Consider the following 20,937-nt stretch of genomic DNA (forward strand, 5'->3'; position numbering starts at 1 on the left):
TATCCTCAGCCAAAAAGCACTGTAGAAATCCAGCTATTATTATCATCATATCTAGGGGATATGTATATGGGATTTTGCTCCCCTCCCCTTTTTTTTTTTTTTACTTGAAACTAACTGCATGAAAACAAGTCTTGACCTCATAAATAACTGAGGAGTTCTTACACTAAATGAGATAACCAATTGTTCTCTCATGTTTTCATAAATGCGATTGAATATCCAATAACAATTAGATTATGAAAAATATCAAACTGGATTAAAATGTTGAAATTGAAGAACTGTTAACTTGATGAATCACCCCAGAGGAACAATGAAGCATTTTCTTACCTGTTGCCACCTAGAGAATCTTGAAGTAATCTTGTCAATTTAGAATCCCTATATGGAACATGAGATGACTTCTTTAAAGGATCACCAAGAGCACTGATCACATTACCTAGAGCAAGCTGAAATAAATATACTTTACTTTAGTGGATCACCAAGAGCACTGATCACATTACCTAGAGCAAGCTGAAATAAACATACTTTACTTTAGTGGATCACCAAGAGCACTGATCACATTACCTAGAGCAAGCTGAAATAAACATACTTTACTTTAGTGGATCACCAAGAGCACTGATCACATTACCTAGAGCAAGTTGAAATAAACATACTTTACTTTAGTGGATCACTAAGAGCACTGATCGCATTACCTAGAGCAAGCTGAAATAAACATACTTTACTTTAGTGGATCACCAAGAGCACTGATCACATTACCTAGAGCAAGCTGAAATAAACATACTTTACTTATGTGGATCACCAAGAGCACTGATCACATTACCTAGAGCAAGCTGAAATAAACATACTTTACTTTAGTGGATCACCAAGAGCACTGATCACATTACCTAGAGCAAGCTGAAATAAACAAACTTTACTTTAGTGGATCACCAAGAGCACTGATCACATTACCTAGAGCAAGCTGAAATAAACATACTTTACTTTAGTGATCTATTAATACCAAACTGAATCAAGCTGCATAGTAAAAATACTTGTTTTCTGAATTAGATCAAGATGAAGATGACATATTAATGAGGCAGCAAAACTATTCAATATATACATTTTATATCAATAGAGAATAACTACAAAGCTTTCTACGACAAAATTTACAATGTCAAGATGAACATTGATCATATGGATTGAAATCATAAAGTGTGCCCAAGGATATCAACATGTTCTAAAAATCAGTTCAATTTACAAGACCACCACTGTTATCTATTGTGGGCTATCATATCATCATATAGTTTGATATACAGTGATTATATGACCCATAATCACCGATTTGAACCCTATACGAAACAAAAAAAGGGGGTCTGACAACTGAATGAACTGAATTCATAATTTTCATATGGTTGACCTGACTACTGATAATATCCAAGTCCTTTGGGAGCGCATAGAGACATTATTCATAATTGTGATATGCGCTATACAAGAACTGTTTATTATTATTATTATTACTGTAGGCCTATATATATATAAAGAGGGAGAGTTATTTTAAGGGTGTCAAGGAATCAATGGGGTCATTTAACAATAAATACTTTTCTGTATGTGTATACTCCCATCTTACCAGTTAGTACAAGGGAAACGTGAATGCATGTTTCCTTTAAAGTTCTACCTCATATATAACCTTAGTCCTACTAATGCACTGTTGGTTCATTCCTTAGCTTTAACAGAAATCTTTATCTAAAATGTACTCATCAATCCAATATTAATTGATATTCTTCCCTTAGCTCTTATTTAATATCTGAAATGTACTCACCAATCCACAATTGATTGATATTCTTTCCTTAGCTCTTACTTTATATCTAAAATGTACTCATCAATCCACAGTTAAATTATATTCTTCTTGAGCTCTTACTTAATATCTAAAATGTACTCACCAATCCACAATTGATTGATATTCATTCTTTAGCTCTTACTCAACATCTAACAAGTACGCACCAATCCACAATTGATATTCTTCTTGAGCTCTTAATATCTAAAATGTACTCACCAATCCACAACTGATTGATATTCCTTCCTTAGCTCTTACTTAATATCTAAAATGTACTCACCAATCCACAATTGATTGATATTCTTCTTGAGCTCTTACTTAATATATAAAATGTACTCACCAATCCACAATTGATTGATATTCTTTCCTTAGCTCTTACTTTATATCTAAAATGTACTCATCAATCCACAGTTAAATTATATTCTTCTTGAGCTCTTACTTAATATCTAAAATGTACTCACCAATCCACAATTGATTGATATTCATTCTTTAGCTCTTACTCAATATCTAACAAGTACGCACCAATCCACAATTGATATTCTTCTTGAGCTCTTAATATCTAAAATGTACTCACCAATCCACAACTGATTGATATTCCTTCCTTAGCTCTTACTTAATATCTAAAATGTACTCACCAATCCACAATTGATTGATATTCTTCTTGAGCTCTTACTTAATATATAAAATGTACTCACCAATCCACAATTGATTGATATTCTTCCCTTAGCTCTTACTTTATATCTAAAATGTACTCATCAATCCACAGTTAAATTATATTCTTCTTGAGCTCTTACTTAATATCTAAAATGTACTCACCAATCCACAATTGATTGATATTCATTCTTTAGCTCTTACTCAATATCTAACAAGTACGCACCAATCCACAATTGATATTCTTCTTGAGCTCTTAATATCTAAAATGTACTCACCAATCCACAACTGATTGATATTCCTTCCTTAGCTCTTACTTAATATATAAAATGTACTCACCAATCCACAATTGATTGATATTCCTTCTTTAGCTCTATCCCCTGTTGCACCTGTTCTTTTCAATCTCTCGGAGCCAGCCAGATCAACAAAATGGAATTTAGCGGTAAGCATTTCAAACTCATTCATCCCATCGCCTTCAGTCTTCTCTGTTTCTTTCTCATCTTCTATTTCAGCTGTCTATAAATTGAACAAATCAAATATAAAACACATCAAGGTTCTAGCATACCACTTTACATTTAAAATTTGAAAACGGGTAAATCCCAACCAATGATACATTGAAATAGAAATGTTACTTTCTGACTCATTTTTGTGCCTTGGACTCTTCACTCTATGGCCACAGTGTGAACCAAGTATAACATGCATTGGACAAAAACTGAGGAAGTAATGTGCTCAAGATTTGTCTTAGACTTATTGCCATATGTCATTACCATGGCAACACATTTCTAGTTTAACTTTTCAGTTAAACTTTTTAGTTAAAAAGCATTTGTGACAATGTTTTTTTTTCTTACCACTTTAATAAGCCTCTGTTGTTTAATATGTAATGTAAAGATTGCATGAGATCGAGAACTTTGTGAATTCATCTTTGTGCTGGCTGTTGTCCTTGATAATGCCCCGCCTTGTAAAGCTTGCAATGTCTGGCAAAAAATAGGATTACAAGATACAATTGTTAACCACAATATCAGTAAGTCTACTTGGGGTGCCGTGGTCTATCAATCAGAAGGATGTGGGTTCGAATCCCACACATGGCATGTTTCCCTTCAGCAAGTAATTTATCCACATTGTGCTGCACTCAACCCAGGTAAGGTGAATGGGTACCCAGTAGGATTAATTCATTGAATGCACTGAGCGCTGAAAGGCAGCTCGAGCTAAAACCAGGTTAATAATAATAATTATAACAAACCTCAGAATAGCATAGATGGCGCTATATAAATGCCTATTATTATTATTATTATTTAGTATTTTATTGATAAAACACCTAGAACCTCATATTATCAAATTGACTACAAGTACATGTATGTTCTGCCAAATCAAGCAAATACATGGACTAGTGCAATATAAAATGATATGGCAGTCAAGGCTTAACACTACCTTTTATTGTGATGGAACCCTAAAATAATGAACAATATTATTCAATAGAGTCAAAAAAATGAAAATAAAACCTAATTTCATAAAAAGAAAAGTTAAGAAGAAAAGTATTATGAGTAGATCTTCAATTAATTGGGATATACTGTATATAGTATTATGAGTAGATCTTCAATTAATTGGGATATACTGTATATAGTATTATGAGTAGATCTTCAATTAATTGGGATATACTGTATATAGTATTATGAGTAGATCTTCAATTAATTGGGATATACTGTATATAGTATTATGAGTAGATCTTCAATTAATTGGGATATACTGAATATAGTATTATGAGTAGATCTTCAATTAATTGGGATATACTGTATATAGTATTATGAGTAGATCTTCAATTAATTGGGATTTACTGTATTATAAGAATTGCATTCAGACTGGGATTGGTACATTCATGCACCATGATATTTCTCAGTGCTCACTATAGGTTCAATAAAAGGAAATGGAGCTGAAAAAATGTTGGGAAATTGCACAATATCCTATCATTGTCTGAAAATAAACTTGGCACAGTATGCTCAGCAGCAGTTTACCTCTCGTTCTGATGTCACAGTCCGTGTTGTCACGCCAACCACATAGATCCCACCCCCAGCATCTTCATGAATCTTGATGTGAGATTTCTTACTCTACACACAAAATACAAACAGACAATAGTCACATTCAAATACATTTGTAACAAATAAATTCTAGTTTCCTCATTATCATTCATTTTGCCATTCAAATATTAAAGGAAAACACAACAATTTTATTTATGTGAGCAACGCAGTATAAAATGATCAATGTTGTCTGGACGCATGAGAACTCTATTGAATTGGGCTTAAAGGAACTGCCAACACACAGTGAATTTTCCTTACGTGGGGCTAAATGCAGACCTGCCAACCTCTGGGAATGAAAAACTGTATTCTGTGATAAAAAAAACCTGTATTTTTCCCCAAAAAAGTGTATTTCATAATAAAATGCTTGGTGCACTCGCTCATCGCGGCGCTCAAGCTGCATGCAAGCTAAAATGCGCACTGCTCTTGCAGATGAAAAAAAAAAACATTAAAACATGTGTATATCTTCACCCTGGTTTGAACACAATGATTGAAAAAAAAACAAGTTACCTGAAATTACATTGATCTAATAACCATATTTGTGCACGTTTTATGAAATAGAGACAAATAGAGATTATTTTTCTCAATAAATTACGATTTAGTTTTAATTTTGAATTTTTTTTTTTTTTTTTTTTTTTTTTACAAAAAACATATTTTTCAAAGAAAAAACGTACTGCCGTATTTTGGTTGCAAAAATGTACTAAATACGGCTAAAACGTACTGGTAGGCAGGTCTGTAAATGGCAAGTAAGTCCCACTTAGAGTCCACGGTTAAAGTATAGTCCATTTTTGTTCTCACAATATTTTTGGGAGTGAGCTTACCACACCTACAGTACAGGACTATCTGGCCATGCAAATGAAAAGAAGGGGAAAGCCAGGGAATTGCAGTATTTAGTGTGAAAGTAATCCAGGGAGGATTGTAAGAAAAGAATTAAAGAGGCTTGTAGAGAAACGCATACATTCGTAATTACGACCCTTCGTAATTCCGAAGGTTCGGTTATTCCGAAGGTTCGTATTTCCGAAGGTTCGTAATTCCGAAGGATCGTTAATACGAAAACCAAATAAGGTTCGTAATTCCGAAGGTTCGTTAGTCCGAAATCGAATTGAGGTTCGTAATTCCAAAGAGTAGTTCATCCGAAAACAAAATAAGGTTCGTTACGAAATTACGAACGTTCGGAACATCGAACCTTATTTTGTTTTCGGATTAAAGCACCTTCGGAACAACGAACCTTATTTCTTTTTCTGATTAACGAACCTTCGGAACAATGAATCTTAATTTGTTTTCGGATTATCGAACCTTCGGAATAACGCCACAAATGTTCGGATTAGCGAACCCTTTTTCGTTTTCGGATTAACGAACATCGAGGTATAGGCAATTTATGTGGTTCGGAATTACGAACCTTCGGAATTAAGAACCTTCGGAATTACGAACCTTCGGAAATACGAAGTGTAACCGTAGAGAAAGAGGTGGATGGCATCAGATCAAAATAAATGTTTTCTTACCCTACTAGATTCCATATCCCTTGCTGAATCAAACAGGTCTAGAATCTCTTCATTGTATAACTAAATGAGAACAAAGAATGTCAAAGATTAAACTTGATAGAAAACAGAAAACAAGAAGAAACTGGACATACATGTAGCTCAGTGCGCACAATATCTAATATCATCTGAATCTCAAACATTATAAGGGACTGTCCTTCATCGGGAATATGATTCGCCCCCAAAAAACAATTGGTAATTTGCCGAACTGCACAGAGAGTTGTTATTTCCAGGTTTTTTTTTCTTCATACTGAACAAAACTGGATGAATGGGAAGAATTTACATCAGTTAAAACAAGAAGGTGTTTCACAAACAGTAGAGTGTGAGTTGAATGTTTTTGTAGTGAGTATTATGATCTTATCACATGATGATAAGAGGATTTTCTATATTTTTCATACGTAATTGGTAGCACTAACATGAACAAAACTCTACTGGAGCAAATTATAATATCACAGTTAACTCTTTATGAAACCTCCACCAATCAATGAATACATGTGACAAATGAAATGAAGTGTGTACATCTTGACTATTCAAGAACATTATCAGTCTCAATTTGATTTTGATTTTAATCAATTGATCACAACTCAAAGTGAGAAAGTTCCCTTGTTTTTATTTACCTCCATGAATTCTGCATAGATCTTAAACTCAGGGGCCCGTATTCTGATAGCAGGTTTAACTTAAACTCGGGTTTAAAGTTGTGGTTTAAGTATGGATAGCCAATTGTTACATAAATCACTAACGGAAGAGATATCATATTTCAGCTCATTTTGCTCTCAAATCATTCATAATTGTCTAGGAAGTATAAATAGATTATTATCTTCACCATCGATGAATCAGGAAAGAGCATAGTAAACATAAGAAACGTACAACTTAAAAAAAAATGTTGATACTTTTGGCTTCCCATACTAAACCACAACTTTAAACCTGAGTTTAAGTTAAATCTGAATACGGGCCAGGAGGAGGTTCACTCAATTGATCACAACTCAAAGTGAGAAAGTGCCCTATTTACCTCCATGAATTCTGCATAGATCTTAAACTCAGGAGGAGGTTCACTTTTATCAGCAGCATTTCTTTGCCTTTCTTCAATTCCTGTGAATAGATGCCTTACAGCTCGTGGTATGATTCCTTTCTGATCCTCAGTTAGTCCAGGCTCAAACCCAGTCCCCATACTATATGTTTTACCAGCTCCTGTCTGGCCGTAAGCAAAGACAGTTGCATTGTAGCCCTCAAAACACCTGGGGAAAAAGACAAAGAATATCATTCATAAACTCAAACCCAGTCCCCACCCATATACAACTGTTTTACCAGTGAAGCCCTCAAAGAACCTGGGGGCAAAGGAAACATTTATCCACAAAATATGTAATTTTTAGGGGATTTATATTAATATCTTTTAGAGGGATCAGTGTCTTAATTTTATGATTTACCAAGAACTAATCTTACCTGATGTAATTTTTTTTTAATTTGGGTTTTAGCATTTTAAAATTGGGTAACAGTTAAAAAAAAATTAAATATCCACGCATGTAAAAACATATGGGATATGAAGTGCGTTATGTCTTTTTTTCACAAAAAGTCTGCAATCTATCTGCAATTAACCACACTCATAAAACATGAGGGACTGCAGAAATACATGTAATACTGATGAATAACATACAGCGGTAATAACACAAATATTAAAATAACACAAATACACAATGAATCATAGTTTGCAAGGTTCACAAAAATATCCAACAATGAATAAAAAATCAAAATTTAAAAAAATAAAGATGTTTTTCCTGGTCCTTCCAGTTGATGAAAAGGACAACATGTGGGACCCAATTTACATACAACAAAAAACATATGTGGGACTCAACTGACAGCAAAATACATACATGGGACTTACCCTTCAATGAGATCATGTACAGTTCTTTGATAGATGGAATCTTGTTCACTGTCCATATCAAATACATGATCATATGTAAACATACGATCAGGTCCAAGAATAATCTGAGGTTCATCTGGACTCACTGCTGTACACACACGACAAGCATCTATCTTCTCTCTTGCTAGCTGAGGACGGATCCTGATCAGCAAAAAAATAAATAAAATAAATAATTCAAAGTCAGTATTCACTTGATCAGCTTTCATACGGAATTCAATACAATTTGCTGATAATAGACGTAGATGTAACATAAGAAAGTAAAGTGATCTGTGATGAGTCTGTTGTGGTAATGCAGCGCTATACTCAGAATTGAATTGATATATATTCAGAATAATTATCTCAAATTTACTGCAAATTAAGCCGGAATCAATATTCACAGCTGAATGACATGCACCATAAACTGAAACAACAACAAAAAGCCCAGTTACATATATATCATTATTTATAATCATAATTTTTTTTTTTTTTTTTTTTACTTTTATTAACTATTAATTTCTTATTATTTTTTATCATTATTAATTTCTTATTTGACTTGTTTTTTTACATTTAGGGCGATTCAATACGTGTCGTACGGGACATTTTGTCGACAATTTCTAGTCTCTTAGCTAATTGCTTGAGCAATGAAAAATAATTTTTGGTCAATAATAAAGTTGTAGTGGGTAGAAATGTGAAAAACCGATTACCAACAAAAAAATATTTGATTATAGCTGAATTAAGGGCGAAAATTTTGTGTGTCGTACGGGACTCAGAAATGTCCTGTACGACACGCAACATTTTCACCTCTAATTCACCCATGGACAGCATACTTTTGTTGGTTGTCATTTTTTCATATGTCTACCTAGTAGTACTCTATTATTACCACAAAACAAATTGAAGTTCTTCGTTTGTTTGGACAATAGGTTGAAAAATGTTGCGAAAATAGCTGATTTTTCTAGCATGGAATCGCCCTTTATCATAATTGCAGAGCTGCCAAGTTGTATTTTGCATTTTCAGTATTCTTATCTCCCAAAATCAGTATTTTGACAAAAAAATCAGTATTTTTACTGTGTGAGATAAATATTTTGTATTTTTCCCCAAAAAAGTGTATTTCATAATAAAATGCTTGGCGCACTTGCCCATCACGGCGCTCAAGCTGCATGCAAGCCAAAATGTGCACTGCTCTTGCAGATTGAAACTTGAAACTTGTGTATATCTCACCCTGGTTTTTACAAAATGATTGAAAAAAAAAACAAGTTACCTGAAATTACATTGATCTAATAACCATATTTGTGTACGTTTTATGAAATAGAGACATATAGATATTATTTTTCTCAATAAATTTCGATTTTTTTTTTTTTTTTTTTTTAATACAAAAAACATATTTTTTAAAGAAAAAACGTACTGCCGTATTTTGGTTGCAAAAACGTACTAAATACGGAAAAATCGTACTACTTGGCAGCTCTGTAATTGCTTGTATTTGTTGAGAAGGGGCCTGAGGGGGTCCATTCATGCAACCCACTACATGAATCAGAGCTGAATACCCTTCCCTGTCTGGTTTGTAATTAAACAGCTAGTTTTGTGAATTATCCTTTTTTTTCAACCCATATTTATATTTTTTAAATTCAATTACTGATGTCTCCCTTTTAACACTCCTCTATCTGTACTCTTAACACATTGACAATCATTGTCATCTGATTGTGTGCATTAGAGCTTAGTACTACATGTAGTATATTGACAATATGAGAGCCTTCACAACAACACACTTCATTAAATACTCTGAACAAACCAATAACTCCTTAAATCCATTCACACAATATGACCCTCTCCAGGCAAGTGCAATAAATCGGTAGGTGGTTTCAGACCGCCTCGAAGTTCTTCAGTTCCAGGTATTCTCTGATCGGGAAATTTACCCCGATCAGAAAATACCAGGTATTTTGGTAATGTGAAAGCAAACTACGCGTAATTTCCCCGAAAGAAAATACCCGCTAAATAGTAGGTACTTGGCGAAATTACGAGAACTTTCGCGGGGATTTTTCCAAGGTCGCAGGTATTTTGGCAATGTGAAAGCAATTTACGGGAACTTTTAGCCCAGAGTGTCGTTGGGCGCGGGTGCCGTGGGTGGCTGCTGGGCTAGTGATTTTGAATCTCGCGCCTTGCCTGCTTATACAGACCATACTGCGCATGCTCGTAACTTCAGGAAATTATCCCAAAGGGTATGTTTCGGGACGGTGTGAATGCATGAATAATTAATGGGTATTTTTTAGCCTAAAAAGTTCTCGTAATTTAACGGGGATTCTTATGATCGAGGCGGTTTGATACCACCTATTATCAGTCAGGGAATCACTCATGAATATAAAGGAATATGGTGTTTCTATACTCTATACATGTATGAAGCATGAACAGTACTTATCTAGCCTACATGAAGATGACTAGGTCTATAAGTACTAGGATGGATGCTGTTTATAAGTTTTCCATGTAGCTCATGCTCACGTAGTGTGACAGTCTTCTAATCCAAGATCTATACATAGAGCTATTAACAGAAGGAGATCTGACTCTCATATACCCCTTTCATAAACCCAATAAAACCTATCCTCCAATTAGCCGCCTAAGAGTAATGCGGATAATTAAAAAAAAATTGCGTTCACAAACTCCGAAAATCATCCGCATTATTTTTACGAGCGCCCGTCCTGAAAAAGGCGGATAATCGTCATGACAACTAAACACGCCCCCTCCGATGCGGTTGTGTTGGAAAAGGGTGACCTTGAGACCGCACCATGGCAATTATCCGCATTATTTGGAAATACGTTCATAAACTCAAAATCTTGTCCCGATGCCGCTATTATGCGGATAATAGCAGCATCAGAATAATGCGGATAACTCTTGTCCTCCTCTGATTTTACGACCAAATTATGCTGCTATTAGCCGCATAATTGGGTTTTATTGGGTTTATGAAAGGGGTATCAAACGCTTTGCCCCATGCGCGGCACTGCTAATCTCCTCTCAGCAGGGTCCCTCACGGCGCATTACACAGGCCGCTCGTAAATCAGATAAGGAAAGTTGAGCGACGCGGTCAACAGCTCGGATTTGCGCTTGCGCAGTAGCGTTTTCACCCATAATGCGTTTTCACCCATAATGCATTTCACATCGGCTTCACGAATTTTATGCAAACATGGCGGCTCACGATTTCGAAGACGAAAATCTGGTTTTGGAACCAGCTGAATGCAAGGTGACCAGATTTCACAAAAAGAAATACGGGACAATCGACAAAGTACGCTGCATGAGCGGATCGACCGAGCCAGGTCTTTAAAAAAAAGATCAACAAAGGAGGCTACACGGTGTTCGACTTGGGAAAAAATGTACAGAATCTGAAGGGGGGTGAACGAAAGAATGAAAGAGGGAATGAAAAGGCGAAAGAAAAGAGTTGAATTGAGAAAGGAAAGAAATAAAAAATGAAGGGGAAAATGAAGGAAAATTTTAAAAAAGGAATGTTAGAATAAAATGATGATAGAATAAAAGAAAAAAAAAGCTTCCGTCATTCTTTGAAATGAATTAAGAAGGAAAGAAAAAGAAAAGAAGGAAGGGAAGATGTGTGAAAGAAAACATAAGGGAGAGAAAAGAAAAAAAGAAGCAAGAAAAAAGGAGGAGGAAAGAAAGAACGAATAAAAGAAAAATGTTTCCTTCATTCTTTGAAAGAAAGAAGAAAAACTGGAAGGAAGGGAGGGAGGGAAAGAAAGAAAAAAGGACACAAAGTAGAAGGAAAAAATAAAATAAAGAATAAAAGAAAGGATGAAAGAGAGGGAGGAAAAATAAAGGGAGGAGAGAATAAATAAAGAGAAAATAATGGAAGGAGAGAAAGAACGAAAAGAAAAGGGAGAAGGAAGCAAAGAAAAGTATAAGGAAAGAAAAAATGAAGGGAAAAAAGACATTTTAAAAAGGAAGGAGAGTAAGACAAAGAAGAAAAGAAAGAAAAATGAACAGAGAGAGAAGATCAGGAAAGAAAGATAGGGAATAAAGATAGATGGAATAAAAAAATGGGCAAAGAGGAAGGATAGGATGATGAAGAAAAAAGGATATGAAAGAAAGAAAGGAAAAAAGTACAATCTTAAAACAAACAAAAAATCCCATAATCTAACAAAAATCATAATGATATTTCGTGTTTCTAAATATATTTAGAATAGAAATAGAATGTTTTAGAAATGAGGGGGGGGGGTCGGGTGTCCGGACACTTTATATTTTGGAAGCCTTCTTTTTTTTCTTTAGATTAAACCAAATATATGAATTCAATAGTTGTAATCATCTTTTATTTTGTTCTCTATATTTTTTAAATCATAATTATTTTTTGTACTAAAAATTGTAAAACTTTGCTTGTAAATTTTTCCAAATGACTTTGTAACTTAAAATGAATCGTCCTGACACAGAACTGGGTATACTTCTTTGTGGTTCCAAACATGTTATTTTTAAGTTCTTTATTATGTAGAATAACAATTTTTTGTACTTTGTTCTCCTGTTTACTGGTTTGTAAATTAAATTTATTCGCTCCGCGGCCCCTGCTATTTTCCAAAAACGATCCAGAGACAAGAGCTGAGCGAGCACGGAGCTCCCGTCATTCATTACACTCACTTTCAACTTACACAAATAGGAGTACGGTACGTGGGGCACCGGAGGGTACTCCACGATGCGACAATCGCCAGAGAAATGCCCCGCAGATTCGTCGTTATATTATCAAGACCATTGTAAACACGCAAATGATTTTTGCATGAAAATAAAGCTCAAAGTATGCTTTTTCACCTTATTATAATTTCTAAAACATGTACGAGCAGGGAAAGATTTAACTACGTAAGAAAGACAGACATGTACCTAAAATGACCAATCTCCAACTTCCTCCGTTTGTAATTTTGTTGAGTCAAATCAGATTGTGACGTATTTGGTATGTATGAAAAGGGGATCAACCATACATAAAAGACGTACATCAGGAATCCGTACGAAGAGATATGGATGTTAGAAGAACAGCAAGTCGTGTTTCAATTTTGAAAAAAAACTGAGCTCGGAGAGAAGTTATGTGGGAGAACGTCGTTTAATAGCTCCATGATCTATATGTACTTAAAGGACAAGTCCACCCCAATGGAAAAATGATTTGAATAAAAAGAGGAAAATCCAATTAGCATAACACTGAAAATTTCATCAAAATCGGATGTAAAATAAGAAAGTTATGACATTTGAAAGTTTTGCTTAATTTCACAAAACAGTTCTATGCACATCCTGGTCGGTATGCAAATGAGGGGACTGATGACATCACTCACTCACTATTTCTTTTGTATTTTATTATATGAAATATGATTTATTCCCATTTTCTTCGCATTGTCCTTGAAACAAAGTTTCATTCCTCACTGATCATGTGGAATTACCATCGCCTATTCACTTTATGGTTCCGACAAGATGGTCCTTATTGTCAAATCTGTAAAAATTTAAATATTCTATATTTCAAACAATAAAAAACAAAAGAAATAGTGAGTGAGGGACATCACCGACTCTCTCATTTGCATGTCATTGAGTTGTGCATATCACTGTTTTGAGGAAAATAAGCGAAAGTTTAAAATGTCATAACTTCCTTATTTTACATCCGATTTTGATGAAATTTTCAGCGTTGTGCTAGTTTGATTTTTCTCTATTAATTCAAATCAACAATTTTCTGAGGTGGACTTGACCTTTAAGCTTCCAAGATTTCCACTAAACTAGTTTTCATTCAACTAGTTTTAGGAAGGTAGTGGGAACGGTGTCCCTGATTGATCAACAAGTGGGTCTCCAAGCAAAGACAAGCACATGTGTACATGTATTGCTGTTTCAGGGGAATTCAGCACACAAGGATATGTAGGCTACACATTCAGACCCTTATTGAAGGGTTTGCACAGCAGACTACAGAGTAACATAATTACATGTAACTTCCAAGTCCATAACTCTCAGATAGTGGTGGTTGGAGCAATTTAATGACTGATCTTATGTAACATATGTACCAGTACTTGTATCAAGAGGAATGACCCCATTCACACTCAGGATCAATTCACACAAGACTGATCCTCTGTACCAGTCTTTAGTTGTGATTAATCCAATCAACATCAACTATACATAGAAATCAATCATCGCCATCATTTTCCTACCAGAAATCTGCACAATGTCCTTTGTAAACAAAGAGGAAGCACACTTTCAAGATTACAATGGTGAGGTTTTTGGTGGTGATTTTTTACCTGATTGCTAAGAAAGCATGAATGCTTATAAGCAAGCAACCAGAGGACCGACGGCTTAAGGTCCCCTCCGAAGGACCTGGTACTGAGGATTAATGCCTTACCAAAGGGCACTAGCGCACCAAGTGGGAATCGAACCCGGGTCACCGGAATACGAGTCCCCCGCTCTACCGACTGAGCTATCGCGCCTCCTTATGGTGAGGTTTTAGAACAAACATGCATTTTAGATGTTGGCATTGCTGGCTCTCTGTAGTTGCGCTTGATCAGATCAATCGCGACTCTTTGCGAGACGGAGCCCAGATTAACATTTTGCTTCAGTTCACAGATCCTTTTGTAGTGAGCTGGATTGAGCTTGTTGCTAATTAATAAGGAAACTGAAAGTACTCGACTGGGTGGTGGTGGTGGTGGGGGGGGGGTTGAATGTCGGTGATAAATCACTTCCTGGGTTGCTTTCTATTAGAGCCTGTATAAACACACCTTAATAGATTCAAAATGTAAAGAAAGTTACATCCATGGGAGCATTTCATGGATCAAAGTGATTTTGAACTTACTTAGTTATAAGTTACTGAAATCCTTGCCTCTGATTGGCTCAGAGCAGTTTTGTCAATTAGTTAACACTCCCCTGAATACACGCCATGATCAGGTGAGTGTAGAGGGCCAGTAACATGTATCAAAAATCCCATTTCAAATGGGAAAAGACCTATTCAGTGTCTCTTACTACTGTAATTGCTTTAGAACCACCCTTCATTGGAAACGGTATGAAGAAGGTTTGTGATGAACAGAGACTGTTAACATGTCTCAGTTTTAATTGAATGGCATGTCTATATAGGGATAATCACTTCCTGAATAACAAGACATGATTGGAGTGGTGCCAATACACTCATCCTCATATCATTACATGGATGGATACAATGATAATATTTTCCAGAGATAGGATTATTCCTCAGGTGATTTTACCCGGGGGGGGGGGGGGTCACTTTAATACATTGACGAGTGGATACCATGCGCGACCAAAAAAACACGTAAAAAGGATGTCTTTTTCAAGAAAGGGCATGTTACGTACGTAACATAATAAGGGTGTCAAAAACACTGAAATAATGAAAAAAGGGTATCTATTTCGCTAGGAAATTTACGTGTTTAGGGTCAAATTTGCGAGGGTATAAAAAAATCAAGACTAAAATGTTTTATATTAAAAGGATGTACTTTTTGCCCCAGAAGTCAACACTACGTGTTTAGAGTACGATTTGCGCGAGTTGGGCTGTACTAAACCCAATGATGTAGGTAAAGGTAAAACCGACGACTGACGTCCGTCACATAACATTGAAATATCGCTGTACTTGTTTAGGGGTTCAATTCAGAAAATACTTGCCAATAGTATCGTTTTGTTTCCAATACTTGTTAAGGGTAGGGTTTCACACGCCAATACTTGTTAAGGGGTGCATTTTCAGCATATATGGAAAATACATGTTTAGGGTGCTTTTTGAGATCTCATGGTCATGCATGGTATCCACTCGTGAATGGAAGTAACCCCCCCCCCCCCCGGGATTTTACCAAACTCTCTTGTCACTAATTATCTACCCAGGTTACAACTCAACTAAACAAACATTCACATTACTTTGTATTTTCATCATTTTTAGTCTCTCCTACATATGTGGAGGTGTCGTGGTATAGTGGTTCAGTCACTTGACTCTTAAACCAAGGGTCGTGGGTTGGAATCCCACCCGTCGCTAATGTCCTTTGGCAAGGCACTTATCTATGTTTGTCACTCTCTACCCAGGTGTTAAATGGGTACCCGATAGGATGTGAAAGTCAATACGATTAGATTGGCAGTGTGCACTGATAAACGGTTGCATGGCCAGGATACTCCCCGGGAAGTGGAGATGGTGCACTTTATGTGTGGAACAGTGACGGATCCTATGACCGGTGTATATAATAATACTTTCAATGTAAAACGCTTAGAAGCCAAAGTATGAAGCCCTACAAGTGTAACTATTATTATTAGAGTTTTTATTATCATTATCATTATTGTTATTATTATTATTATTATCATTATTATAATAATTAGCATTATCATATAAAGTTAAAATGCTTTTCATGGAGGCTGGGAAATAAAGGGATCTATAGTGCCCCCTCCTAAGTACTCCAACTATTGTAAAGCCATTCAGATTCACTCTAAAGTCAAGTTAGAGGCTGTTCTCACTACGTTCCTAAAACTAGTTTACTGGGAACCGGTTCAAAAAGCCAGTTTGGAAGATCGCTTTGCTAGCGTTCACACTTGATCACACGAAAGTGGTTTTCAAAATCACTTCACGTAAAGCGCTCTTGTTGCTATGGAAACGCTCTCAGTGGGGTGACACGTTTCGCGCGAAATTCGAAACCGCAGCATAGGCATTCTACACCTGTCGTGTGGAGTAGCGCGCTCAAAATGTGCGAAGATCGCTTCCCGAAGAACGGTTGTGTCCTCACTTACGCTAAAACCAGTTTAGCGAGGCAAAGCGATCTTGAAAACTACATCGCGAGGTGGTTTTCCAAACTGGTTTGGAAGATCGCTTCCAAGGCCGCTTTGACCGTTCTCACTACGCGTTAAACTAGTTTCCACTAGACTAGTTTCCAGTAAACTAGTTTAAGGAACGTATTGAGAACAGCCTCATATTTATAACCTTTACAAAATAACACAGCAATTCACCCCACGTGCAATGTCCAGTAACTCGCCCATTCTAGTCATAAATTGGTTGGGAAGACTTCTATCATTGTGTGCCTATTTCAAACATGTGGTATTTTACTGGTTTGATAGAAGTGATCGATATCCCATTCTATTTTCACTCACACACAGCTGCAAGGGCATGTTCATACCTTTCTCTTTAAATGGTTTTTGTACCTGGGTACAGTCAGCCATAAGCACACAACCTGGCAATGTTCCTTTTGATGTTAAAGGTCAAGTCCACCCCAGAAAAATTGTGATTTGAATAAATTATAGAGAAAATCAAACTAGCATAATGCTGAAAATTTCATCAAAATCGGATGTAAAATAAGAAAGTAATGACAATTTGAAGTTTTTTTTTTTTCAAAAAACAGTGATATGCACAACTCTGTGACATGCAAATGAGACAGTCCTGTTTTTTATTGTTTGAATTATACAATATTTCATTTTTTTATAGATTTGACAATAAGGACCAACTTGACTGAACCATGTAGTATCAAACAATGCCAATTCCACATGTTCAGGGAGGAATTTATCGTTGTTTCACTTGACAATGAGGAGAAAAATTGAATATTTTATTTTTCATATTTATAAAATACAAAAGAAATAGTGAGTGCATGACATCATCAGTCTCCTCATTTGCATACCGGCCAGGATGTACTTACAGAAGTATAACTGTTTTGTGAAATTAAGCGAAACTTTAAAATGTCATAACTTTCTAATTTTATATCCGATTTTGATAAAATTTTGAGTGTTATATGCTTGTTGGATTTTTCTCCTTTTATTCAAATGAACTTTTTGTTGGGACCATGGACTCCAATACATGTACATATATACAATTCAATTCAATTCAATGAAGACCTAAAAAAAGGACATGTTTATGATCAAAGAAAGGTCTGCAAATGGCTGCTTTTCATTGGACGGGGTTTTTTTTTCACTGTATAATCATTTGCACAGGATCTGAAATCTACATGTGCATGTACAGTAAATACTTAGTTCTCACAGCAGTGAGAACATGCCTATGCAGTGAGAACATGCCTGATTATAAATGCCCTAAGCAGTGAGTGTGTGAGGACACATTATGAGTCATAGTGAAAACGACTTGAGACTGAAATAAACAGGGTCGAAGCTCTGAAGACAAATCATTCATGAAATTAATGTTAATTTGGTCTCCTTTTCCTATTCCTCCTTTATTGCAGTCTACACAATGGTGAATCAGAAGAGCTTTGCAAACAGTCAATTAAAAGAGGTCAAATGGTTGTTACTGTACATTTTAGTACAAGTGAAATGTTGTTCTAAGAATTGTCCAACAATCCCCATATAACAATAGGTATGTAAAATGGAATGGAGAATAAAGACATTGGAATTGGATAATGAACATTGAAGAAAGTTACAACATTACACTTGGCGGCATGGGGGATGCAAATTTTACAGTAGGCCTACGTGAGTATAAAGTTTGAGTATATATTTAGGTAAAAGAAAAAAAAATTATTGATGAATAAATGTTACATTATAAGAGAGGGGTCCCACACTGACATCACAAGCAGCCATATTGGAAGACAGGGCCCAGGGGTGGCTTTCTGGAAAACTGTCATCAATTTTGTAATTTCTCTTTAGTAGATGGGCGATTCCATGCTAGAAAAATCAGCCATTTTCACAACATTTTTCAACCTGCTGTCCAAACAAACGAGGAACTTCAATTTTTTTGTGGTAATAATAAAGTACTAGTACTGGGTTGTCATGTAAAACAATGGCAACCAACAAAAATATCCTGTTCAATGGTGAATATGAAAATGTTGCGTGTCGTATGGGACATTTCTGAGTCCTGTACGGCACACAACATTTTCACTTTTAATTCACCCAAAATCAAAAAAAAATTGTTGGTTATCAGTTTTTCACATAACTACCCACTATGTCTTTATCATTGACAAAAAAGAACATTTTATTGCTCAAGCATTCAGTTTAGAGAGTAAAAATTAAAGTCGAAATGTCCCGTACGACAGGTATAGAATCGCCCGGATGTGTCCCCTACTATGATTGTCACAAATCGGTATTCTAAAGATCTTTTCCTATCATGTATTATGTACATGTATGTATCTCTGTGAATTCCTGCCCATCTCTTTACAGACAAACCAATAAAAATCACAATTGGTTCCGAGTGGTAGCCCTCCTAACCAATAGGAAGACTCATGGAAACATATCCTCAATACAGAAGTGGACACTGTGCGACCGCCTGACTGATCGTTTCCCATTATAGCGCCATCTATCTGGGTATAATGTATTCCAGGGTGCACTATTACGATGATCTTGCCTTTAATACATGTATGGAGGAAATGATTGATTTGTTGTGGTTGTGGGTATGGTGATTGTTTCCCCTGTGTGAATGAGAATCAGTCTGTGTACTCAAAGAGTTGACTAAGAAAGGAAAGTAGTTGGAGCAAACAATGATTTCATTAGAAAGTCATTAAAGGGAAGTTCACCCTGAAGAAAAGTTTGCTGTAAAAATAGCAGAAAAAAATGAAAAAAATATTGGTGAAGGTTTGCGGAAAATCCATTATAAAGATTAAGAAACTTATTAGAATTAAAGTTTTGGATTTGTGACATCATAGACGAGCAGCTGCCCCAAATGTTATGTCCCGGTAAATATGAAATGCATGAATTTTATTTTTAATGGTTCCTAATGACTTATTTTTCTTTTCTTTTCATGATCAGGTGTGAAATGATTTGTCAATTGATATGAAAAAGGACCAGTAAAACCATTTTCAATTTTCTGATATTTTTTTTCTAATATCACCTTTATTCAAAGCATAAAAACACCTTTTTGTCAGGCAAATTCAGATCTCTGAAAAACCCACCATTGAAGAAAATGCCTGATGGTTCCTTGTTTCATCAACTGTATGTCACTCAATCTGATTATAACTGGCTTGATCAGAACAACTATCAAAGCATTACCCAAGTCATAAGATTCTGGTTTGCCTTAACACAATGCATGCACTTTCTCCACATCATACGAAGCATTCCAGCACACTTCCTTACGAAGCATTCCAGCACACTTGGTAGGAAGCATTCCAGCACACTTCCTAGGGAGCATTCCAGCACACTTCCTAGGGAGCATTCCAGCACACTTCCTAGGGAGCATTCCAGCACACTTCCTAAGGAGCATTCCAGCACACTTAGTAGGAAGCATTCCAGCACACTTTCTAGGAGCATTCCAGCACACTTTCTAGGAGCTTTCCAGCACACTTCCTAGGGAGCATTCCAGCACACTCCCTAGGGAGCATTCCAGCACACTTCCTAGGGAGCATTCCAGCACACTTCCTATGGAGCATTCCAGCACACTTCCTAGGGAGCATTCCAGCACACTTCCTAGGGAGCATTCCAGCACATTTTCTAGGGAGCATTCCAGCACACTTCCTAGGGAGCATTCCAGCACACTTTCTAGGAGCATTCCAGCACACTTTCTAGGGAGCATTCCAGCACACTTCCTAGAAAGAATTCCAGCACACTACCTAAGGAAGCATTCCAACACACTTCCTAGGGAGCATTCCAGCACACTTTCTAGGAGCATTCCAGCACACTTCCTAGGGAGCATTCCAGCACACTTCCTAGGAAGCATTCCAGCACACTTCCTAGGGAGCATTCCAGCACACTTCCTAGGGAGCATTCCAGCACACTTCCTAGGGAGCATTCCAGCACACTTTCTGGGAGCATTCCAGCACACTTTCTAGGGAGCATTCCAGCACACTTCCTAGGGAGCATTCCAGCACACTACCTAAGGAAGCATTCCAGCACACTTCCTAGGGAGCATTCCAGCACACTTTCTAGGAGCATTCCAGCACACTTCCTAGGGAGCATTCCAGCACACTTCCTAGGGAGCATTCCAGCACACTACCTAAGGAAGCATTCCAGCACACTTCCTAGGGAGCATTCCAGCACACTTTCTAGGAGCATTCCAGCACACTTCCTAGGGAGCATTCCAGCACACTTTCTAGGAGCATTCCAGCACACTTTCTAGGAGCATTCCAGCACACTTCCTAG

The 20,937-nt window shown here is 36.4% G+C and overlaps 1 protein-coding gene across 2 annotated transcripts in view; it reads right to left on the reverse strand.

The window, feature by feature from the left end:
• Positions 1-8,124, reverse strand: part of LOC129263620 (kinesin-like protein KIF21A) — a 34,418-nt gene extending 26,294 nt beyond the window's left edge. The window contains exons 1-7 of one of the 2 annotated variants that reach the window (XM_064100636.1): positions 7,942-8,124; positions 7,072-7,297; positions 6,027-6,086; positions 4,465-4,557; positions 3,304-3,429; positions 2,795-2,971; positions 325-440 (exon numbers count right to left, since the gene is read on the reverse strand). In XM_064100636.1, coding sequence (XP_063956706.1) covers positions 325-440; positions 2,795-2,971; positions 3,304-3,429; positions 4,465-4,557; positions 6,027-6,086; positions 7,072-7,297; positions 7,942-8,024 — 881 coding nt within the window. In that variant the 5' untranslated portion in view covers positions 8,025-8,124. Of the gene's footprint in view, positions 1-324; positions 441-2,794; positions 2,972-3,303; positions 3,430-4,464; positions 4,558-6,026; positions 6,087-6,679; positions 6,707-7,071; positions 7,298-7,941 lie in introns of those variants that run through there. The other variant, XM_064100637.1, reaches the window with a different exon arrangement.
• Between the last annotated feature and the right edge of the window lie 12,813 nt (positions 8,125-20,937).

Source organism: Lytechinus pictus, chromosome 6 (genome assembly GCF_037042905.1).
Source record: "Lytechinus pictus isolate F3 Inbred chromosome 6, Lp3.0, whole genome shotgun sequence".
Lineage (NCBI taxonomy): Eukaryota > Metazoa > Echinodermata > Echinoidea > Temnopleuroida > Toxopneustidae > Lytechinus > Lytechinus pictus.